Below are 26325 nucleotides of genomic sequence, written 5' to 3'. Positions count from 1 at the left end.
TTAGTTAACAACCTTCAGTAACAATCCCCCACATCTCCTAATCTTTTCGATAAACAATCTCATTCATTCACTCACTCCCTAAGACACTGCACTCACTTGGTCTGGAAGAACTCGCCGAGCCGCTTCCTGTCCCACGTGACACAGACGGCGCCCGCCTCTATATCCTCGGCGAGTCCTCGCTCCAGCGGCTCCGCGATCATCGTCAACTTATTGCGGCTTTGTTCGGAGTCTCCGCGAAGCATTTCAACGATGACGTCTCTACTACGGTCTCGCAGAACGATACCACGGGGTCGGCAACTAGACAAAATACAGATTGGTGTTATCGATATTTTTGGGAATAGTATCGATGTTTAGCTCGATATAAAATATCGATATATACAACCCAATGAATAATTGAACATATTGAATATATCCCCATATACAGTACATGTTAGGGACTCAAGAAATGTTGGAGATCAAATCGAGTAATTAGAAAACCTCTTACTTCATATCCGAGATTTGTACCAACCAATACCCACTGTATGGGGAACCAGCCGCTGGTGAACCTACTACAAATGCTTTTACTTTGTACTACGTTTGGTGGTACCTTTGATGTCGATCTCTGAGTACATGTTCCGGAGGTCGTGCATGACGCAGTCGAGGTAGAGCTCGCCGGTGCCGAGGATCACGTGCTCGCCGGACTCCTCCACGCGCGTCGACAACAACGGGTACGACTTGTTCACCTGGACACAAAATTACTTACTTATCACGTAGGGCATAAGCAATAAGATTTTATACAAATACAAAATAGACTAGCATATCACTGGTCTGATGATAACGGAGATGAAACGGCATTTAAAGAGAGAAACAGTAGCAAATCCATTCCAATTTTGAATTACGTCGCACGACTCTAGGCACGTCATTGCGACACATTAGATGTTGAGTCTCAAAGAAATAATGTGTACAATGTCTATCAAGCAGCAATATCGAATATTGCTTGGCTGTAGGAATAGACACTGTGGTACCACAATCCTACATGAACTTTTCATACGAGAGATCTATCAGAATAATCGTTCCACTCACCTTTCTTAACCCGTCCAACATTTTCGGCAGCTCAGAGGGGTTGACCGGCTCCACGGCTATCTTGACGACCGCCTGCGTGTTGAAACGCAGTGGCGTGAACGTGTGCAGCTCGCAGTCCTCCTCGGCGGAGACCAGCGTGCAAGTCTTCACTATGGGCTGGTCGATGCCCTCGATCAACGCCCAGGATCCGGCCGGCACGCGGTTCAGCTCCACCTGGCGGAAGGTACAGAACAGGTGTCAGAACACACGGCCTCTGCGTCACAATTTCGTCTTGGAAAATATTATCTTTAATTTTCGTAAGACCAAACACCCTCCTTACTTTCCCAATCTTTATTCAACTTTAGATTTGACAGGCATCTGTGAATGTTTTGGTAGATGTTTATTTAGAAGTCCATTGTTAAAATTTACAACTAGTATTTGCAACTAATTTCAGACCAGATATATAAAACTGTAGGTATTATTCGGTGCCTCTCACCTTGTACCTGGCCTCGTATATCCACAGGCGGCCCACGTTCATGAGGCGCGAGTCCTCCTCGTCCTGCGAGCTGTAGTTCTCGCCGAGCACGCGCACCGTCTGTCCGCGTACAACGTGCCGCTCATTATGCGCGCTAACACCTGACAAATGCAATACCAATTACCAAATATACCAAAGCATATTAACATCGTGAATGCTATAGAGACGGGGATCGTAAGTGAGATAGAAGATAGAATTCTTAATAAGCCTGTTATCATCAACCAAGTACTAATCTCCATTGCACATCACTCTATAGAAGTTAGGGACATTAACAGCGAACCACTGTTGGCCAATTTATTGATGGTATACCAACTGCCTACTTGACGATCTTCTTTTGTTAAAAGAGCATATCACCTTTACAATTGCATGACAGTATTCGCTCCACAGTATAGTTTAGTTTACATTCAAGTTATTAAACACAAAAGTATATATTCTCTACAACTCACAAGGAAGAATGTGCAGTCGTCGGTGGGGTACATCTTGGTGGTGTGCGCGACGAGACGGCCGGACTGGTCGCAGGCGAGCATGTCGTCGCGCACGGGCCCGCTCGCGCCGCGGTAGCAGTGCGCCACCTTGCGACCGGACCCGTCCAGCGGCGACGGCACGTGACGCACCAACATCTCCACGAAACCACTGCGGGCAAATATGTTTAGGTCACATGTTTATTCTGCAGATAACTTCACATTATAGCTTTATGCCGATTGAAGATAGTGGCGAGCGGCGTTGTTTTAAATATATAGTTAAGAAAATGTGCAGAAAGTTAAAGTAGCTAACTTCAGCCCAATGTAACTTATGCATAAATTCAAAGACTTATATAATATGACTCGGTGTAAGCCCATTACAACATTCGACGGGCGTACTGAATTACTGTTAGTTATAGTCCGTTTTAACACCTTCACATTTTACATCATTGTCAATGTACAAAATACGTTGCCTTACCTGAAATCCCCAAAGAACCTGCTGCACACAAGCCTCAGCAGTGGTCTGACGTTGAGCTTGGCCTCCTGCTTGGTCAGCTTGATGCCCAGCTCCGAGAGCACCGCGGGAAGCGTGTCGTCCACGTCACCCACCACCTGGAACGAAGGACGAATTAGTCAAGTCATTAGGTTATTGATCTAAGCTGCACTTTTACGTATCTAGGCGTTAAAAGTCGCGCTATTGTGTTAGTTAAAGGTTTAACCAGTCTCTGCCACAGTGTAGTAGAATATGGCCAATATTTTCGAATCGCCATAATTAAACACTGTCATTCAAGTACAAAATTCCGGAACGCGGAGCTCTTCACTAGTGACACATACTATTTTATTTGTTTGTAGATGTGTGGAAAATGAGGTCATTTTGTTTGCTTGCAGTAAAGAATAGTAGAGTAATCGGTCTAGACCTGTTGTGCATTGCAGCACCCCTACATTCTGGTTAATGTCACCCGTTTTAAAAAATCTCAAAATTGATAACTAACAAAATTCTTCCTACAAACCTGAGCAAATATCTTATAAAGCGGCTCCAGTATGAACTCGACGAAGCTCCTCTGTGCCGACGCGTGCGGCTGTTTTCTGCTGAACCGACGCGTCTTGGCGTTGAAGTAGACGTCGCCCCACAGCCACGCGGCCATGTCGCCCGCGCGCAGTCCCGAGTCAGGGTGGGCAGCCGCGTACATCGCCGCGAATGACTCCAGCGTGAAACACACGTCATAGAGAGAAGACGCGAAGCACACGTTACCTGTGAATATATGGTTTTGATTGTAACAAAGAAGGTATTATTATTAAAAATCCACAACAGCAAGACATCATACAAATGAATAAAACAATACTCTATGAAGCTTAAGCTAAAAGTTAAGGGTACACTGTGTATTTGATGCACAGTATTAATATCTTTCTGTACCTCTATGTGTCTTTACCAAATACTATACTATATTTATATTCTGCTTTATAGACAAAAGATTTCTTCCACATCCTTAGAAATACAAAACTAATTACCTAGCAACGGTGAGAACACGGTAGCCGGCTCATCCGGATTATCTTGCTAGGCTGATGTGTCTCCAGCATGGAGTTTAACTCATCCACGATGTGCCGCAGCTTGTAGTACGCGTCGGCGGGCGGCAGCTTCAGCTCCAGAATGAGGCGGTCGATCTTGTTGATGCACAGCGTCAGGTGGACACGCTCCTGAACCGCGTGGCGAAGGAGACGCTCCGTGTTTAGCATTATGCCTTCTGCTGCGTCCACGAATAGGACTGCACCTGTAGAAAAATAAAACTGTTTAGATCCATCGTGCTTTTTGGAATCAAAGGCCCTGTGCAGCATTTGTATTAATACATGATGTGAGAAAGAGTATTTTATTAAAGTTATGAGCAGAAATTGTGTGCACAATACTTAAGACCAAGATGGTCGGTACTTTTAATTTATTGTTTGACAAAGACAAACATTCTGAGTTATAATATTGTGCTAGGAAATGAAACTGGGATTAAGTATTGCCTGTTCGATAACAAATAATAACAATAATGTTAATAGCAAGGTATAGCAGGATAAATCATAAAATGCTTACCATCAGATATCCTCAAAGCAGCAGTCACCTCATCGCTGAAGTTGACATGTCCTGGAGTGTCCATTATGTTCAGCAGATGTGACTTCCCCTTCACATCCTTCAAGAGTAGAGTGACCGGCATGGACTTGATTGATACTCCTCTCTCTTGCTCCACGAACAATGTGTCCGTATACCGCATAGGGATTGTAGTCTCATTGTTTATGGTGCCAGGGTGCGTTTGTCTCATGAGACAGTCCACAAATGATGTTTTACCTGGAATATAAAGGTATTAATTGTATGTAATAATTAAAAATCACTTATTGTATGTGATATGTGCTAAAACACTTTTAAAAGTCCTTCAGAGTAGTGAGAATCTTAACTTATGAGTTGGGTCTGTCAACAACCCATTCTACAACAAATATAGTTAAAAATCCAAATTCATCAGTATACAATCTATAATATTATGTATTACTTGATCTTAAATAAAAACCTAATATAACTAGCCTAATCTTTATTGGCAGCTTTAATAGGTAAATGCAATCGCCATTCTAAAAATTAAATGTTCATGCCCCATTGGCTATTCCCAATAATCAGATAACCTGTACCTATTGGCTTGGTTAAGTTATTTCATAAATATAAGAAACACAAAAAAAGAGTCTCCAAAAATCTCTCACCATTATGCAAGTGTCCCATCAGTGTGACATTCCTCATCAAGTTAGTATTGTCCAGCATGTCGGCCAGGTATTCCATGTCATAATTTGTCTCTGGTAGCTGCTGCTCCTGCACCTGGAACTTCTTGTGCTTTATGGGCTCCACCAGCGGTTTGTCCAGTGCCTGCGTGTCCTCCTCCTGGACTACTGTCTCTACATCTGGTCCATATACTTCCACTGCTTGGGGATAGTATCTATATGGGAAAAAGGTATTTTTTATAAGAATGCATAGAACAGAAGTATAATTTTACAAAGTATTTAAAATGACGTATGACGTAGATTATAAAGCCTTTACGATAGAATTTAAGTGGTAAAGCCTTTACTGTCAGTAAAATTGCAGACTACAATCTCGCCTTGTTCATTAAAATTCTGATTTCCCCGTTAAAACCTCCATCAACTACATTGACAATAAAAGGTATTATCTTAGAATTGCAGCCACCATCATCACAGACCTTTTATCTTCATGCAGTACGACAGACATGGGGGCTGCTTCCGGCTCTGCATCAGCATCTTCGTCCTCTTCCATCGCTTCCTCATCGACATCCCGGTTATCCTGTCCGTAAACACTTTGTTCATCGTCAGAATCCGACTCTAGATCCGGCCCTATGTAATTACCAAACTCGTCGTACAAATCACCGTCCATCTTATCTGTATATCGACAATAATACTCTAAAATTCACATAAAACAAATTCAAAACAAACACCGCTCGCTTTGAACGCCACAAATAAAATTATAACCTCAAATTTTATAGTAGAGATGTCATACCAGTCGATACTATCGATTTACATCATGAATATCATTTGAAATACCTATTCCTTATCAGTTTGCTCCACAGACCACATCATAAAAAGTCATGTTTTATTTCATTGCCTCTTTTTTTTTAGATAAAGGCAAAGATTTATAAATTGAAAATATAGCACCTAATGTCGTTAAAAACTATAATTATTAATAATTTGCTGGGGCCAAAACATCGCAATGACACTAAAGCCATAGTATCGAGACTTTTCTTATCCCTATCAAGAATGTGGCATAAAAATACCATTGGCAAATTAAAAACTGGCTAGCTGTTATGATTTCAATCTTAGTACTTAATTCACGTACGATAAAATAATAGCCACGTAGGCTATTATTTTATCCGGATTTATAGTAATGTTTGCATACATTTACCATATTTATACTGCGTCATAGGTTACATTTCTAGTTTCTACTTATTTCTTTCAATTTCAGGCGGAGACGGACAATTATACGCCGCTTTTGCTCACAATCGAAGTCATATTCACCGAACTACTGAAGCGGGGTGATATGATCGAGGAATTTGTGCCACTGAAGCCAGCAGGTGAGCATATTTCCAAGTGGTACTAGTGTGATTTTGGCGTAAAAATATTGATTTTGTACTCTTACACCTGTCGAGATGTTAATTAAACTTGATAATGAGACATTTATAGCCTGTCGTTGAAGTGTTTACGTCGGTGCGACATATCAGAGAGACAGTGCAAAGGTATATTTTCGCAAATCACATTTGGCGACATGTGACGTCTTATTTGCTTATATAAACGTTCGATCGGACCGCGAGCGGCAGCCGTCTTGTGTAATTGTTGTCGTTGCAACACGAACCATTGTTTTCGAATAAATACAAATTGGTTTTATATAAAGTTTATATAATTGTGGAGTTTTCGCTGCGCGGCAGGGTTCGTCCATCCATATTCCATTGTGGGTATAAGGCAGTGGCGTAAACATAGCCAAGGTCACGGCTGCACGTTCGGACACTCGTGTTTGTGTTTCATAATTAGGGTTGTCACTAGTACACAGACACTTGTTAGAACTAACATCTGTAACATCTGACCCAAAATAAACAAACATACTGAAGAGATTTATTATTGAATTTGAACTATTATTACTAATTTGATGAATGTTTTAGTAGTCTGAAGAATAATTTTATTCCTCATGTTGCAGTGTGTGTATATATTTTTGTTCAGTGGTCTCAGTTTAAATTATTTACCATTTATTTATGACAAAATGTATATGAATGCTAATTACATGAAATTTATTAGATTGACACTTGACATACAAATGAGATAAACATTTTAATTTATATAGGGAAGCACTTACATTATATTATATTCAGCTAATAATAAACTTAGCTGTAAATAGATAATACTATTAAAATGATGCTGCTTTTCATGTTTGTTAGTGACACTGACTACAAAAAATATAATGCATATTGCTGTTCATACTTTATTTTATCTCTTTCTAAAAATACAAATATTTAGAATTCCGCCCACCATGGGCATTTACACTTTTAACATAAGAACAGTGAATTACCATATAAGAATATCAAGTAGGAAATTCTCTTTTGGTTATTTAGATATTATATTTTTTGTACAGTGTTAGATTGAAATAATTTATCGATAATAGTATAACATTGCCTAACCAGGATATACATTTTAATTTGCATAATAATAAATGAACAATAATAAATGAAAAACACATTATTTACCAATATAATTAAAATAACATTTTCCACTATTAATAAAACACAATTTTATCCTCTAATTAATTTTTAATTTTCTGCAACAAAATGAACTTTTGTTTTATTTGTTTATTAACTATGGTCTTTGTGAGTCACTTTTGTTTTATTCTTGGTATAAAAACATCTGATAACTAATAAATGTGAGTGTAAATAAGTTCTGACCCAACACTGTAAAAAAGGTTATAGCTTATGAGTAATAACTAAAATAAAAACCACAACATAAAAATATTTATGCATTGAACCAGCAGTCTAACACTCCTCAGCCGGCTCAACGTACTACACCAGACAGCATACAATAATACAAAATATAGAAAATACCTATTAATTAAATATTATTAGACTTATTTTACAGGCAAATCCTTAAATGTGTGGTATCATAAAAACATGATAATTATGAGTTAGAAACCGGGATCCTAGATTTCAAAATACAGAAATATTGGACCAAATTAAAGACTTCAAAATATTAGTATCGTATTTCATAAACACCAGGATATTTGCTATTATGTATAAATTAAATTAAATTAAATTCAAAATGTATTTATTATTTTCCTAGTCTTAGTAAAAATAAAAATAAGAAATAACCACCACCAATGTTATGAGTACTACTGAAGTCCTGAATTCGCACAACGATAGCATAGGAAACAGCAAAGCAAATAGGTACATATGATAATGCTTGTTTCATTAATTAAATCACAAATACATCCAATTGTATAAAAACAAGTACATGTCATGTGGTTTTATTGAGCATTTATGAATATTAACTTCCCTTTTATATGTTAAACATTGTTCACATCGTATTTAAAGGCTTATTTATATAGTATGACTAGCTTTGGCCTGCAGGTCGGCCCGCGTGTGAAAGTTTTTCCGGGATAATGTTTTCCGTTATAAAAGTCACTCGCAATCACGTTACCCCGTTTTTGCAACATTTTTTATTACTGCTCCGCTCCTATTGGTCATAGCGTAATGATATATGGCTGTGGTTCCTAAAGATTTGGCATCTCTTGATGAGTATGAAAATTTTATTTTCCTTTAAGCTTCACCATGAAAATCCAGAATAAAATGTAAATTAGTGTTAATCAAGGACTTGGCTTATCTGAGTTAAATAAAAAATCCATTCGGGAGTCATTTTCGAAATAATAAACATATTTACCAACTATTACACATTCAACTCCAACTGCTGGTTATGGGATACTTACATCCGTTCGGATAGCGACCACCATACACAAGATGGAAAACCCGCCATAGTGGCCCACGTAACTGTCGCGTTCTGTCGCGTCTGTGTAGGATCGGGTTTCATACAGGCCAGCGTAGCGGTGTCTAAAAACATCTCTTGTCAGTAAACTCTCTATCTGAAAAGGCTCCTGTACTATCAGGTGGTGCTGAGATCACTTTGCCATCTCGATTTAAAAAAAATTTTCAACAGACCACAGTCCAGAAGCGGAGTACACAAGATGGCTGCGCACATGCTACGAGTCGGCACTCACGCGCACCCTGATCTGTATAAAGAACGGTCGCACGAACTCACGTCTGCAGGCACTGGTGACCGCGTGCAAGCTGCTGCAGGCTGAAGGAAGAACACCACTAGAGCCCCAGTAACGGATATTACTTCCCTGCGTTCAGGCTCAAGGTAATGACTTAACTTACTGCGAAATTGTACTTGGAATTTGAATAATATGTTGATGTTATATTTTAATTGTATATCGACGGTTTCAATAACAGATCGCAATCTTAAGGTTCGATTTTTAAAATAAGATTTTGAGAATAAAGCAATCGTAATTTGTAAACACATTAAAAACTTTGTTCACATTGGCCCTTCGCGATAGATTGAAAAAAGGGTTTGGAATAGTTTATTGAAAACAGCGGTTAATTTACTATGAAAGTACTTAGAACTTAATTTTTTATTGACTGTGCCATAGCAAAGAGAATTAGGGTTTTACGGGTGATTTTATCCGTTCCCTCAAAATTATTTTGGCCAATAAATTGTATCGTAAAAATGACGGGTATTATGTATACGACTTTATATAAAAAATTTATATTGCACAGGTTTTATGAAGTTTATTGGACGTGTTTAAATGTATACTGTAGAAATTCAGATTGGTTTATTATATGAATGAATGTACCTGTTAAGAGACCGATGACTAATGCACTTAGCTGGTGGGAGGACCTGTTGTTACTTGTACCCGACTGCATAGCGACCACACACATGAGGTTGATCATAAAGCGTCTAAAAAGGAGCCATTTCTTGCAACAACTTTTTAATGCAAGTTTCGTCAGTCAATGTGTGCGAGAATTGCCATGCCATTGTATTTTTTTTACGGCCTTTCAAAAATCGTACGTGCGAGGCTAGAAACTTGCTCCACTTGATTTAGGTTTTATCATAACCAATTATGTACTTCCAATAAGTGACCAGCTAGGTAGACTTTTTGACCACAGATGAGGGATGCAACCTCTCTCGTTCATCAATAAATTATAGTATTATTTTCTTTTTTAATAATCGTGATGTATACTATATGAAATTCATTCAAATGAAAACATAAATAAAAACATTGCATCTTCTCTATTATGTATTTGACGTTTCGTAATTTGTCGTGTATTCAATGACGTGACGTGACAACGGAAGCTATATCTACAGCATAAATATATGTAAGATTATATTAGAAGAGCAAAACAACTATTACCAAAGTAAATTATAACAAAGGGCAGATATTTCTTGGCATTTCATGCGCAAGGCTATAGTCACTTTACCAGGATAAAGAAAACAATGCTCACTATGTTCAATTGCAATAGTCACAATAGTTGAATCTTAACCTATACCTTGTCAACATTAATTCTCCATTAGATACACCGTACATTCAATTTGTTAGGCGAGCATTTGCCATATCCATAATATTAGTTGCCAGACTTCAAGACACTGAGCTCATTCTCCGTAGATCGGACCACCAACAGCTAAAAAAATTTTAAAACAGTTGTATATTTGTAAAACGTAGATAGATATCCTAACTGAGTTTTCGGATGAACAATACCTCAGTCCCCCCCGTGTCCATGAAGGCTGCAAAGTCTTCGAAACGTCGGGAGAAAAGTAAAATATTAAAACCGCGATAAAATAAGTAAAATAGTTTAATTTAAATGTCTAACATTCGCGTAAACATAAATCATTATTAGTTGCCAGCATTGACTGAGTCCATACAGCTCGATTCTTGCCGGCTTTCCCTAATTTAGGTAAAATTTTATTATTAGAACGATTTGCAGTCCAAATTTATGCACATTAGTACCTACTTAAACGTTGTCGGGTTAACTTTCGGAAAACTTCACCACTCGCCACTAACCAGTGGCGAGTGGTGAAGTTTTCCGAAAGTTAAAATTAACGAGTTCGCTCTAGTTTAGAACAGGCAACCGCCTGTTCTAAACTAGAGCGAACTCGTCGGAGGGAATTTGGTTTAAGATATTTATTTCTCAAAAAGAATTATATTATTCACTTACATGAGAAATTATTTTTTAACTAATGTATTATATTAAACTAAAACTTCATTTTTGGCGATAATAACCGGACATAATAACAGAGTGAGGGTAGGTTTGTATAATAAAGAAATTATTCACATGATATCGAATATAGTACTGCATAGGAACCAAGTAACAAAACAAGTTTCACAGCAATGTGTGTAACTGGATATTGATGAATTTGTTAGTATAGTTGATTGTTGTGGTTCAGGGCATTACATCAGTATACTCATCTAGAAGGCGATGACTAATGCGCTCCACTTGTAATGTTATACCGCAGTGGATGTCCGACGTTTTGACTGCAGTATTATTTTAATGTCAGTAATGCCTAGCGTCGACTAGGCGCGCCGTGTTGAATATAAAAAAAAACCTCACGCCTTTATCCGTGATAGGGTAGGCGGAACTTCATCCAGGGCTATTTTTCATGTGCGTTCCATGTTACGGGACGGATCAATCGCAAAATCGGACATAAATTCCAGATTTGGCTCGACGCGGGATTCGATCCCGGGATCTTAAAGCGATGGTCGTACCGCAAACGCTACACAAATATGCCACCGAGGCAATTCAATAGAATCGAATGTGCTTAATGCGCCTGCTTTAACATTTACTATGAATACATTATAGAAGCGCGAATCACTGCGGATACAAAGTAAATATGATATAATTCTGCTCAAATTGACGTTGGACATAAAGTTAGTTATATAAATAGTTTATTTATATTCCCACCCACTACTGTCGCAAGTCCTCGATTTACATTTGACTCTGATAAATGTTTTTTTTTTTTTTTTTAAGTACGGATATCACACAACATTCTAAAGACACCATTGTGGTACATTATTTTATAGCATATAGGCTTGCGTTTGACCACTATCTCGCCTGATGGTAAGTGATGATGTGGTATATGGTGGAAGCTTGCCTAGAAGATACCTATTCACTCGTGACTTGAAGATATCCATCGGGAAATATAGACACATATTTCCCGATGGATATCATGGTACATATTGAATACAAGTTATGTCCACAAAGTCGACATATCAGGGGCTTTATTCTCTATCACTCATTAGTTCGCCAATGCGTGACAAGCACGTAACACAAAGCGTCGTGTTTAATCCAATATACATTGGCATACAGCGGGAATGGCGAACCAATGGCACGCGTACCAGTACGGACACGAACAACACGTGACAAAATAATTCGTGCACGCGAATAATTTGCTAAATAAAACATATTTGGGTCATAAAAAACTCGCTAAAAGAGTCACTCATTTAGATAAAACCGGTCCTGTATCGTACTTTACATGTAATTTCTGTCTGTTATAAATAATGACACGTTAACCATTATTAAGGTCGCCATCCCTAGCATACAGTATACCATTCCGCGCTATTTTCACGAAGATAACCTAACACGACCGAGTTACGAATTTCCACTGTCAGATTAGAACCCCGCTACGCAGCCTGTTATACCTCCTAATACACCTTCTCGTACCATAGAACTAGTCATGCGTGTAACCCGTCTTTGTCTGTAAGTTAAGTCACGTTTGTTTTTTTAAAAACAGTAAAAAAATATATATTTACTGGCAGAGAGTATCGGGGTGTTGTGTGTCTCTCTTACAAAATCATTGCGTCTGTTTCATTTGTAACAATAACGATTATAGAATCTTACATTACGCGCGGATCCTTCATAATAATGTGATAGTTATGTTCGAAATAATCGTTAGATAAGAAATGCATAAGAGGTGCCGGAACATGGATTTATTGTGATTAGATTGTATAAACCGTGCGTAGATTAAACGAAGTCCTTCCGTATGGTGAAGATTTTTCTTTGATGTACAAAATTTTGGATGAATGACATGTGGAATGAAATGAACCCTTTATTGGTTAAAAAATAATGTGACTGTAGCGTGCCATCCAGAAGTAGATTCAGCTCTTCGGGCACCTCTTTTCTGGCAACCTTTTTAGGTCCTACATATATTTTTCTTGGCAATTGTCAATTATTTTGGCGTGCCCGGATTATTTCATCGCGTGCCACTGGTTCGCCGTCCATGTTCGGAAATTAAAGACATTTTTGAATGAGCCATCAAATTTCTAGGATGGGCATAGATCGCCGAATTCTTTAGCATAAACATTTATATTCATTGTAATCAACCAAATTTGGGGACCATTTAAGAGTCTCTTCCTCTAACTTTCCTATCCTAACTCGGCAATTAAACATCTCTCTTAATGGGTCGTACTTCCGAATCATTCCGCCGCGACCACAATCCAGTACAATGTCCCCAGTTGCGTAACTTCACCGTATAAAAGACTGGTAAATTAATCCGATGGGGCCCTTCTTAAATCGTCACGTTATGCCTTGTTGTATATTAGTAGACGTTATTTTAGGCTATACAGCTATTTAAACCATGCAGGTATACAAGTGTTACTTATTTCTAGGCCTTTTAAGGACTTTGCCCAGCGGTCGTCCGATATTATGGAAACGATATATCGCTCAATCGCCCATAAGGTTGGACGGTAGTGCTTAGCTGCACTCTCCTTGCCAAAGCAAATTAAAGTCCTCACCAGACATAGTGTGGAAGGGTGTGATATTCTCATCGCGTTCATGTTGAACCACCGCGCTAAGCTAAGTGTGGCATTTTCTGTGTGGCGTCTTCCATACATTATTAATAGTCACTCGGCAGCCAAGAGCACGTGATCAAGATTCGACTTGAATATCACACCCAGCAACGGTCTCTATCTGGACTCTAGGGAGGACTCTCTTCTTCTACAAGTGTCTCTTCATTGTTGAAGGTTGGCCGTCAGATTCTTGTTATCCTCCTTGTTATTGGCTCTTAAGATGACATTTAAACAATGGTAACATTGTCCACAGAACATATTCACAGTGCTGTTGGACTCCGAGATGTCGATGTCTGCGCCGATCGCCCGCTTCCAGGAGTTCACGGAGTACAAGGACGTCCAGCAGTACGGGCTGAAGGTTCTCTCCACACTCGCTTACAAAAAGTATGTATCCTCATTATATGTCATTTACTTTGCACTCCTTTGAATGCCTGTTAATAAAAGTAAGTTTTACATTTATATTTAATATTTGTCTAGCTATAACGGTAAATGACACTGGACGTAAAACTAGATAGGTTGGTGTCATTGTCTAAGAACTTCCTCGCGTTTATTAACAAAGCCAGCATTAACAAATACTTAATAATATCATTAAATATAAAATTTATAAATTGAGATCAAAAGCCATTCGACAATTGTAATACTTAAAACAATTCAGTAAATGCTCGAAAGACCTTATTACATGAAAGTTTAAAACTTATTTCTTAAAAGTTTCTGTCGTCACATTGAATGTTTTTTCCTGTTGCGATCAATATAAGGAAAGCCGTATTTTCCTTATCAACAACTTAACAAATGCCAAACCTAGTTCTAAAAATAACCGTGTTATGCAATCAGGTCGCCAACGCCCATATACATGCAGAACTACCTGGAGTTGCTCGACAAACTGCTTGTGTCCGAGATACCGTTGGAGCCAAAGAACAGAGTGAAAGAGAGAGATGATGAAGAGAAGGAGGACAAGTTGCTGTGCGCTACAGAAGGTAAACTATACTATGAAATTTTGTTTTGGCATTAAACGTAAATAGAGAAGGGGTGTTTATTATATCTACATTGTATTTATAAATTATTTATATTATATTATACAAACTTTTTGAAGCACCCTGTATGTTAGATGTATAAAATAAAAAGGTGTTTTAAATTATTTTGACAAATTAGAATCCTACATGGCTACATAGAACGTCATTTTTAACAACTCTAATGGCTTCTGAAGATGTTTAACACCTAACAAAGAGTGTTATAAATACCTGTATTTAACATCAGGTTGTATTTCAGACAAAATGCCGTTCACATACAGCGGTGTGGCGTGCAGACGCCACGCGAACCGGTGCTGGGGGTTCGCGTGCCAGTGGCCGCTGTGCGCCGAGCCGCGCACGCACCGGCGCGCGCTGCTGCTGCTCGTGGAGCGCCTCATGCCGCTGCTCGCCAAGCCGCATCTCGCCACCGACATGCTGTGCGACAGTCTGGACGCAGGTGGGTACAACGTACGAACCGGTGCTGGGGGTTCGCGTGCCAGTGGCTGCTCTGTTTAATGTCTGCAGCTGCTGCTGACATGACAAGAGAGATTATTCGCCAGTACAATGGCCTTACGTGCTTTAAATATATTCAATACTATCTACAGTTTGAATGGGTCACTGGTTGAAACTGCCCTCAAACTGATGTCAAGTTCTTTTAAATGTAGTGTGCTAGAATATTGCCAAATGCTCCTGTATCACAAATCTGCTAGTATTAAAACACATCCAAGATTACTTCATTATGTAAAAATATTTCAAAATTACACAATCTAAAATATCATTAACACCTGTCATTTCACAGGGGGGCCTATATCTATGCTGGCGCTACAAGGAGTACTGGAGCTGGTGAGACAGCACAACATCGATTACCCGGACATGTACGACCGGCTGTACGCCATGTTCGAGCCGGAGATGTTCGCCACGCGCTACAAGAAGCGGCTCATGCACCTCGCAGATATATTCCTTAGTTCTACGTGAGTATATAAATTTAACCAAAACTAAAAAGTGATGTCCTTCGGTCTAAAAGCAATGTTTTTTGATTACAGCACCTGTGAAATATTGAGTTGAAACTTAATTGAGTTGTTCAGATTTTTATGTTGGCCATAGGATTCATTACATCTGCATTGCATTCATTGCCTATTTGCATATCCTTTCAGAGATACAAGCTTGAAGTTAAGTCTACAAAGTGATATATTCTAAAGCATCAAATTAATATTTTTGACAGACATTTGCCAGAAAGTCTAGTAGCGGCGTTCGCGAAGCGCCTGTCCCGGCTGGCGCTGGTGGCGTCTCCGGAGGACGCAGTGGGCCTGCTGCAGCTGGTCGCCAACCTCTTGCTGCGACATCCCGCTCTCAAACGCATGATCTGCTACGAAGACACACCAGCTATAAGTATGTTTTACAGCATGAAATTTGATATGAAAATATGACAGTGTTGTCATCAAAACAGCAAATTTTTATCATTTTGAGTATCAACATGTTATTGATTATAAAATTCCTATTTTGTTAATTGTTTTATCATGTTTGACATTATTTTTGTCACAAAAATATCACAATTTAGATATAGGGGTAATTTTGCTGTAAATAAAATAAAGATGTGTGGTCCCAGTGTCAGGCGACCCGTACGTGATGGAGGAGACGTCGGCGTCTCGTGCGCGCGCGCTGGGCTCGCTGCTGTGGGAGGTGTGCGCGCTGCGCCGCCACGCGTGCGCGCCACTCGCCGCCGCCGCCGCGCGCGTGCTGCTCGCCGCCAGCACCGCTGCCAGCGCCGCCAGCGCCGCCACCGCCGCCGCGCCGCTCGACGCGCACAGCGTACGTCTCACTACTACACAATCTAACACGCATGCGCAGCGCCAACTACACATGCCTAGTCTAATAGACTCGAGTCACATTCATTCACCTGGTATGGAACACACATGGCAAAAAGTGGGTGCCTTGGTTGGTTAGGCACCACTGCTTACCCCTTCGGAGACAAAACCGGGGAATATGTTGTGTGTTAATTCGCGTGCTACACAGAATCACCACACACACTTATAAAGCTGGTCCTGCATGTTTTGATCCTGCTCAAATCGACGTCAAGCTTATCACTTTAAACTAGGTAGTTTTATATGTACAGAGTGTTTGAACAATTAGGTATAATTCAAGCCATTTAAACTCAAATATATTGTCAATAATATGATGAATACTATGTACACAGGTACTTTTAATTATGAAATTCAAGTAATCACAATTTCCAGCTCATATACAAAATATATGCTAATAAAAGTTACACTTCACAGATGTTCGACGCGGAACTAAAAAAGAGGTTCAAGACTATCGAGGTGAACTTCGTCCGGCCGCAGGGCATGGCCGCGCCGTCCGGCGAGCGGCTCCTGCAGTACTGGGAGCTGATGGCCTGAACACAACCGCAGCCCACGCGACGGTCCGCCAGGTTATAGCACTTACATCTGCCACGTACTGTGAGATTGGGTGATTTTTACTGCATTTTCCTTGGTTATAACAGTATTTGTGATATGTGGAAACATTGAAGAAGTTAGTTTGCGCCACTGTTGATGGCTACTACTGTCGGAAATGTAACGACTCCACTAGAATACACACTGTCACTGTCGTACTGTCAAAGCACTGGTTTCACGCGTGACGTCATGTCCATACATTCTCGACAGTGAGTGACCACGGTCAGCATCTACAAAACCGGCTGTCTTATATAGGGTGTTGACAAATAGGTATAAGAAAACACTACAACTAAAAAAAGGAATATGTTTTTGGTTATAAATTATTTATTTAATATTTGGTGTTGTCGTTTTTTTAGGAACTAGCGATAAGGTTGATGTTATTTACAGTGATTTTGGCTGTTGGATGTATTTATTTATGGCGCAAACGATAAACCTGGGTCCATATAATTGTTCTGAAATGGCACCAACATGTTAATGTTTAAATGAAACATTGAAAATAGTAATGATGACGCTGTCTGCATTATATTGCATTATGATTGGATGGTATATGGTATCGGATTTTTCATTTTTTTACACATTTTTAAAACTCACTAATTCAAGTGTTTTATTGTAGAAAAATTTACAAATTAATACATTTAACCGATGAGGATGATAAATTGACATTATCAGTTTCTCATTCAAATATGTCTCAGGATATGTTCTCCAAAGGAACTAAGTAAGTTTAAAGCTAGCACAACATCTTTTCAAGTGGTATTTATGTTTAAAAGTTTTTTTTATTTATTTACCAATTTTACGATAACTTTGGGAGTAACCAATTCAATGAAAGAGAATTATCTGTAATAGGTTTAGCACAGTTTTATTTACGTATAAACTTGAGTTTATACTGCCGACTTATTTTTCAAATTGCAACATTACATTCTTTTAAATTTTCGAAAGAAGTAGATTAATAAAAATTATTAAAAAAAGCATTCGATCTCTTATTTATAAAGTATTAAAAGGTATTTATCTTTGCCAATTTAAAACAACTCGTTATGTCATGTTTAACATTGGTAACACTGAACATAAAGTAATTAGTCTAACACAATCTTCTGTAGTCGCTAGGTCAAATTGCATGATCGATTAAACCATTGATCATACAATTTCGACATACTCTATTAAGTAAACAGAACTATTTATATATTTTAAATTTACCGAAGTAATTTAAGTCATAAGATGACTATGCTAATGTATATTTTTTTGGTTGTTGAGATAACCAACGAGTATCGACTTGAGCAAAGCCTAATTTGCAGTGGGCACAGTGTTCCCAGTTGCCTAATTAGAAATCTCAAGGTTTCGAACCTTTGCTAGTTGATGGCATATATCTGTAATAAAACAGTCCTCCAATAGGCCTTTTTTTCTATTCGATCTTGTGTCCTTGATCCGTTGATTTTGCGCGACTAGTGTTTTCAAAATTATTCGACACGATCATTGTAATTATGTAAGATCCTTAACTCGTATGAAAAGTGCGAATTAAAAATATCCCTTGATAACATCGATCACGGCTTCCTTGACAACCAACAAAGTATGAGTATAAAGGCTTGAATCAACTAAATTCCAAATAAGCAGATTCGTGTCTGTGTTGACCTTAAAGATTTACAATACATAATGTTAATATATTAAAGCTGTGTGTGCAAGAATGGCCTAACCGAGTTCTTATATAGAAAATATATTATGTTTGAAAAATATCCCTCATAAATAAATAAGGTAAAGATCTCACATTCGAACTGTAATATTCTAAATCTTACAAACTAGTAATGTTATAATGAAATCAACAATATTATTAATTGCCATTTTCAAAAACGATCCTAATTATTTTTTCGAGCTATTTAAAAAATGAACCAATCAGAACAAAGTTTTCTTTGCCATGATAACAAATGACATTTCAAATGGTTAATTCTTGGAATGGGATTTAAGATTGAGATTGGGATCGTCTATCAAAAACGGCTGTAAATCGCACCTGCACTTGGCCGTTCTTGCTCTACCAACGGCTTATCTTTAACTGTCTTTTCTTTATGTACACTATAAGGGCCTTATTATCAAATTGCAAGTAGATTTTGGCACTGAACCCTTGTTTAACTTTACAGGTTGCTATAACCAAAGCTGGTTCATCATTAATTTTTAGTGTCGCATTTTCGCTATAATTTTATCATATTTAGCGTTTCTATCATTCAGTTGATTTGAATAGGAGCATATAAGCTTTTATTTCCGATATTTGGATTTTACTTCAAGGCTACAAGCTTTCGCTATTTTTTATCCGACTACGGCTAACCAAGGAAGGATAATGTCTGATTCCTTCTAACTATAATCTTCTCCCTATTTTTAGAGCGTGGTGTGGTATTTTAAAACAAATTTTGTAGAGAATATCTTTGAGTATTGTTGATGAAAATAAATTGCCACCTGTGCAACTAAATCAAATATATTGCTAGTCATTAAGGCCTAGCATTCTTTAACAAGATTGTTCGAAACCATGTGCAGCTGACGCCTATATTTATGGCAGGTTTGAATTTAGCGCCATCTATGTCGATTTAGACTCTATAAATAGTAAATGCGTCGGGCTCGTAAGTAACTTCAGAACGTTCATAAAATTTGTGTCGAGTTTACATTTGAAAAGTAAAACTATTATGTATTTGATACCAATATGAAGACAAAACCATCGTATCGATAAGAATTTTGAATAAATTTTGCACTCGTAATGTTAATGTTAAACGTAAGTGGAGTTAATGTTGTAATTTGGTTAATTTTATTTTTTTACTATACGTGTATTGTGTGCGTCTGTGATTTAGGAAACGGATGTCGATATGTGACATTGGCATTTCCCGAATATTATCGTCGAATTTCTCCGCCTTTTTCATGAAAAATAATACGGACAATGTTTCTGATTCACGCCGTGAATAGATGGGAAATGGTCGATAATAATCGATATCGATAAAACAAGTACATCACTATAAAATAAAATGAACACTTCCAGTAATAGTAGATGCTGTGTGACAAGTGGACCAGTTTTTCTACCTTGGTATATTAACCCTACCGCCCCCAGTCAAAAGTATCGATGTTCGGACAACACTGGTTTCATACATATCGATAGTTATATCGTTATGTATGACATCAGATTTATGTGTGTTGAGGTGTAATGCGGATTAAGTGTGTCGTATGCAGGTCGATAGCAATGATTTATATTGTTTTACACTCAAAGGAAAGTCATTGATATTATAAACTATTCCAATTTCATCCTGGTGTAACTAGAGATGTGCCAATATCGACGTTTTATGATTTTATTGAATATTGCTCGGATGTAATTAAGCTGAGTCAACCTCGATTCCATATAATTAAAAAATGTAGATGAAGCATTCCGACTTGCATGCGACACACTCAGTCCATTATATAAACTCGTTATGCAGTTAACGTTGTACGGAGGTAACGTCTTCCTGTCCCCTAACATTTGTTTCGCCCAGTTTTGTTAGTTTCATTCCAGTTAATGTTCTAACTAGGTGTTGCTAAGGATAAATTAAGAATTTATTTTGTTAAAACTAACACGAACGCCGCCATTGGCCAGCGTGACGGCCATATTTATTTAACATTTTATTAATTGTAGTTATTTTTAATTGTTTACGAAAGCCTCGCAGTTTGGGGCGCGGCTGGTGCAGCGTTTGTTATGATAGGATTCATCTAATATTAGATCATAGGACAAGAGTTACTGGCGCCGGATAAAGCTGTTATAATCTTACCCATAACGGTGGACTAGCATGTTTTCTCTAGACATGAGTTGTAAAAAATCAGTCAGAATCCTATTTAAATGCTATAAAATTAGCTAAGTATATCCGACGCGTGATATTAGGATAAATAACAGCAACAAAAAATAGTTTTTGCTGTTTATTACATCTTGTGAATTAAGGACGGTATATGGAGTTTTCAATAATTAATTAGGTCCTATTATATCAAACTGTTGTTTCGAAAACCATCGGCCAGTATAAAAAAGTGCAATAAGTCAGTGCCATGACTCAAAAATATGTTACAAGTGTATGTAACTGACATTGAATTAGTTAAGTTTATAGAGCATACTATGCTGGTATACAAGAGGATGTTTTAATGTGAATATGTTGTTTAAAAGACTTTTTATTTTCATTGTATAAAAATTGGGAATGATGATGTAAATCTAATAATAGGTTTGGCAACAAAACACATGTTCAGCGATTAACTATTATTTTTAATAACCGATCCCAATCGCTTTTTTGATCTTTCCTAAAAATAGACCAATCAGAACAGAGCATTTTTTGACAAGCTTACATGAGTAATTTTGAGTGGTCCATTCTTGGAATCGGATTAACGATTGAGATTGTGTTAGTTTGTTGAAAACGCCTAATAAACATTAAATATAATTTTAAAAAAATGTGGCCTATTTGTAATTGTGTCCAATAACAATGTGAGAACACTCTGTACAATCTGAATTTTGCATTTCCCTAGTCTCATATTCACATTAGGCGTCGAACTTTACTACACCAATGAAACCCGACCCACCTATAGCCATACTTCCCCTACAATCCCGGAGGTGTTAGTACAAATACTTTTTATAGAAATTGCAGTGTAAAGAAATATACTCTAACCAGTATTCAGGCTATTTTATTTCGAAGATGATAAAATTCGCATACGAAATTTAACGTATATTGCAATGAATAATTAACCATAAGTAGTTAATTTACTTTATAATTTCTACTGAAAAATATTTGTATCGCACCTTCCACGAATCTCGCACGCAGCCGCGCCCGTCGCATACATTGTGATTATAGCAACAAAACTAGTTGTAAGCTAGTGTAAGCCATTATTTTAATATTCATTTAATGTTCTATTATATTAATGATTATAAAAATAAAAAGTACTGAAAATATTTTTTTTTATTTCTCTATTATAGTATGTATTGTGAAAGTTCGAAGAAAAATAAAAATGTCTCTTATTCTCTTCCAAATTCCGATATTAAAACTATAGAAATAATAATTACGTTTATTCAAAATATTATGTATTTAGTTTCACACAATACTGGTAATTAACGCAGTCATATTTGTGTAACCTAATTATTATAAACCCAAAAGCATACATTTCTCAATTCCATTGTTAAATACATTCTTAAATTCCGCACTTTTCGAAAATCAGTCGTATAACTCTTACATAAAAGTAATATTACAATAAACGTAACTATTTATAAATAAGAAATTCTAATAATATAACTTCTTATCCAGTTTGAAAACTTCTCATGTTATAAATGTCATGAATCAGAATTATATAAAAAAAATACATTTATTGCAATATTACCAACAACACGCAACGTAACATATGCTTTTAGCAATAACATCATAACAATTTAATTTTTAAATATTCCACATGTAACAAACATAGCTAAAATTATTATAAACATTTACGTATATAAAATAAAAATCTAAAATCACTATCGGTAACAAAATTCGATGTAAATAATGACAAGTCTTTAAAACTAAAATGAGTCATGAAGAACGACTTGAATGTAGATGTAATGTCTATCGGCCGATTTCAATAAATAATCTGACTTTTGAAATGGCCTTTGCTGCCGTGCTAAGCGCAAAAGCGATATGTCAGGGAAACCTTATTTCGAGATTAACGAAGGTTTGTAAAGATAATTTTGTATATAAAACTGAGATAGCTTTAAGGTTTTTTTAATAAGTTCTAAAAAAGATACCGGTATTTAGGTAAGTTCATTGGATGGGTATATCTTTAAGGTAACTGACGACAAACAAATCAAGATTATTTTTTTTGAGATATCGCTTATGAGCTTAGCATAACAGTAATGGGTTAACAACAAAAATGGACCAATCAGAATCAAGTTTATTTGACACTTACCAACGACTTATTTTGATTGGTCTAGTCTTCCCCATTGTATGAAATTGATTCGGACAGTTCATTGAAATCGGTTGTATGCCGTAACTAGTAACTGCAACACTGTAGAAACTTGACTAGAATATTATGATTGTTTTTAACTTCATATAGCAGAGTACTTATACTGGATCTAACTGTAATTTCAGTCGAAATATGCCAATAAAAGCAGTCAGTATAGGAGACCGGACTCATTTTTGTTCTTTATTATTATCAAATATTTACGTTATATAAATTATAACACAGAAAGAATTATTTAAATCCGGTAAAAAATCAACAAGTTATAAGTCTTTCAATTTCGGTAGAAGGGGTAAGTAACAAAAAACAGAAAAGAGGCGCAATACCCACGTGTGACGTCATCGGGCATTACGACGCGTGCGAAAGAAAGAGATGAAGCTATATTCCCACTTCGGCACATAGTAATATTTGAAATATGAATTACTGGCTCATTTTTAACCAATTTTAATACAGTTTTCGCAAGAGGGTTTTTTTCGTATTATTAACCATTACATATAGAATAATGAACAAAATCAAAACAGGACGGTCCCCTATTATGTTATCATTTGTAACTTTCACTTATTTTAATCAGCTGGGTTTAATTACTAGGATATTGTGATACAGAGCTTCTTAGAAATAAAATATATAGTTTTAAAATTATCTTCATTAAAAGTATTTATGCAATAAATAATAGAGTGCAAATAACTTGCTATTAGTTGACAGTTACTAGAGACAGTATACAATAGCATCTTCAAGTTAAACGTCTAATGATATGTGGTACTATACAAACTAACCAAAATATACAATCAATATGGGAATATAATCAATATGGGAGAACAGGGGAAGTACATTACGTAATTCTAACGGCACTGTCAAATGGCGGGCGTTCAATGCACTTTACCAAAGTGTTTCGGTGAGGAGCTTTAAAAATATTAAACAAATATCGAACAGCGTTTCAAATAAACTTTAAGAACCTGACAATGGTATTAACCGAGTTGTATACTATAGATATCCATATATTTTTGGCTGTATAAATTTTTATTTACGATTATGGAACAAAATTGGTGAATAACTATAAAATGGTAATGTCTCAACGCGCATTGAACATCCGCCATTCGGAGACCTCTACGAGCTAGGGCAAGATTATTATTGCAAAACATTATTTAAATAGACCCAAAGACATTCACTACATTATTATCTGTATTAAAGGCCCTTTTGAAACAGGTCGTATTTGCACAAAATCCATTGAGTAATCATCGGTCATATTTAATATTGGGCACAGCCTTTCCATAGACAATTTATTGTCTTGTCACGATACCATAAAGCACTCTTTCTATTTTATATTCTAAAAGCGTTTATCAATTTCTTTCATTAAACTCAAACTCATCAATATTATTACATAATCCACTATCTTCATTGCCCACAAAGCAATCGACATAACTAATATAGTACGTATTCTCTTTGTTCTGGACGCGGCTACGCTTGATGCAATGTGCGTAAGAAAGACAAGACACCCGAAGGCCTTTTACATAAGGACGGACGACCCACAAAGTACAAACATAAATTATTCAAGTATTCAAACATTAGAGAGAAAGACAGCGCCCTAATCATTTCTTAAAACTTATCAATTTCACATCACCCTGTATACGAAACAGAAACGAAGTCACTTCACAATCTGCTCTTGACTCTCAGTAGAAGTCTTCTTATTATGACAGCATGTTATTTGAGGACTCTGCTCTCTCACTTCTTGTCTGTCATCATCTTCTTTCTTTTTGCAACAAGTCTTTGGCTCGTGGACTACCGCCTTTACCTCTTTACCGCAGCACTTCTCCTCTGGCGGTGGGTCTTGCTTCCAACACGATCTTTCCGACCTCAAGAGTTCAACATCTTCTACACTGGGAGTATCTTCTTTCTCGTTCTCTGTGTGACAATGGGGTTGAGTTTTCTTGACCCGTGCTACTTTTGAGGGGCATTTCTTGGCGCCGTAGTGGCAGCTGCTCGCCGGCGCCATCTTGCGCCGTGGAGGGAAGTAGTGCGAGGGTTGTATGCACGTGCGTGTCTGGCAAATGAAGAAGTCCGATTCTGAGCTTAAAGACGAGTCTAATAGAGGTGGTGTTGTGTTCTCCGCTGTAAAGAAAAAGGTACAGTTAAAAAGAGATGTATGTTTTCAAATTACTGTAAATAATAATAATATCAATATGTTGCACAAATTATAAAAGCATATCACATATTTATAGAAAGAATAACTGACGAGAAAAATAAAAATATAGACGACTAAAACACGCTATATAGCTTCATAACTTAAATCTACCTGGAACAAAACAAAAGAACATAACAGAGTAAGCGATGCGGTGTAACAACTAACACAATAGTTACAAAATATTTCTAATAACGAAAAGGTATCTTTACATTATAATAACAAACTATAAAATTACACGCAAAATTAAACTATCAAAAGGAACTGACTATAATAAAAAATATAAAGGCGCAAAATAACATAAAACTGCCATCTCAACTGCAACACTATAAGTGCATACCACGCTGGCATCGTAACGTATCGCAACGCATCGCAACGGATCGCAACGCACCGCATCGCAACGCAAAGCTAATACTTGGCGTGGAACGGCTCCGGCTCGAGCCTGGTGTCGGTCTGCTGCAGCTCAACGCATCCATTTCCTTGCACAGCTTGCCTTCGCACACCTCCCAACTACACTTCTCCGTGTTGCACCGGTCTTGGACAATAGTGTGCGTGTTATTTAGGAGAGGTGTGAGGTTTAGATAATATGATCATAGATGGCGCTATGACTGCATGATAAGACTAATGTGTCGTTCACGTGTTTGAACTACATACGATTATAAACAATAAATGTAACGCTTTATAAAGGATGTGGCAAGTGTATAGAGTTTCATATTTCAGGTAGTATTTTTTGCTTTAATCCACGGAGCCCCCCTTACTTAGGATTGATGACGTCGGGTTGCCTAAATATCAAATACTACTATACGTACATCGTAACGTTAACTGTATTTAATTTAAATTCCATAATTAACAAAACACATGTAAAAAAGTTAAGATATATAAAGATAATAATTTGATAATTTTATGATTTATAAGCAACAGACGGAAACAAATATATGTATATATGTTGATCCATGTTCTTACCGGTATCATCGCATTCAGGAGTGCATATGATGACTCTTTTTGGTACTGAAGCACTGCATCTGCAGGCGTGTGAGCTGCGTGCCGAACAGGAAATAGCCTTGAAATAACAATTATAATATTTATTTATATTTAGTTTACAAAATAATAGACAAAAAGCTGATGCTTCTCATGCGTGCCCATGCTCTACACCTGGTTACGAAGTTGAAGTGGTTGGAGATTGTAACCTTCGTCGTGACTTATTATTTTTATATGTTCTATTTTAGAACTAATTGTATTTTGTATTGCCATAGTTACTTCTCTTTAGTCCGAAATAAACACTCATGTCAATAACATCTT

The 26325-nt window shown here is 37.2% G+C and overlaps 1 protein-coding gene and 2 pseudogenes across 1 annotated transcript; 1 reads left to right on the top strand and 2 right to left on the bottom strand.

Annotated features, from left to right (window-relative positions):
• Positions 1-77: 77 nt before the first annotated feature.
• LOC119191926 lies at positions 78-5494 on the bottom strand (annotated as a pseudogene).
• A 534-nt stretch (positions 5495-6028) lies between these two features.
• LOC119188423 (nucleolar complex protein 4 homolog B-like) lies at positions 6029-21814 on the top strand (the record flags this gene model as incomplete). Its single annotated transcript, XM_037445783.1, is given in 10 exon segments — positions 6029-6137; positions 8755-8918; positions 8920-8958; positions 13692-13822; positions 14270-14412; positions 14705-14902; positions 15245-15416; positions 15668-15834; positions 16052-16254; positions 16722-21814. Coding segments are annotated over 10 exon segments (1446 nt in total), but the record flags the coding sequence as incomplete, so codon positions are not given.
• A 2148-nt stretch (positions 21815-23962) lies between these two features.
• LOC119191925 lies at positions 23963-26086 on the bottom strand (annotated as a pseudogene).
• Positions 26087-26325: the final 239 nt, after the last annotated feature.

This window comes from Manduca sexta, unplaced genomic scaffold, assembly GCF_014839805.1.
Source record: "Manduca sexta isolate Smith_Timp_Sample1 unplaced genomic scaffold, JHU_Msex_v1.0 HiC_scaffold_2127, whole genome shotgun sequence".
Classification (NCBI taxonomy): Eukaryota; Metazoa; Arthropoda; class Insecta; order Lepidoptera; family Sphingidae; genus Manduca; species Manduca sexta.
The sequence above is the reverse complement of the archived record's forward strand: the minus strand, read 5'-3'. Positions and strand labels throughout refer to the sequence as shown.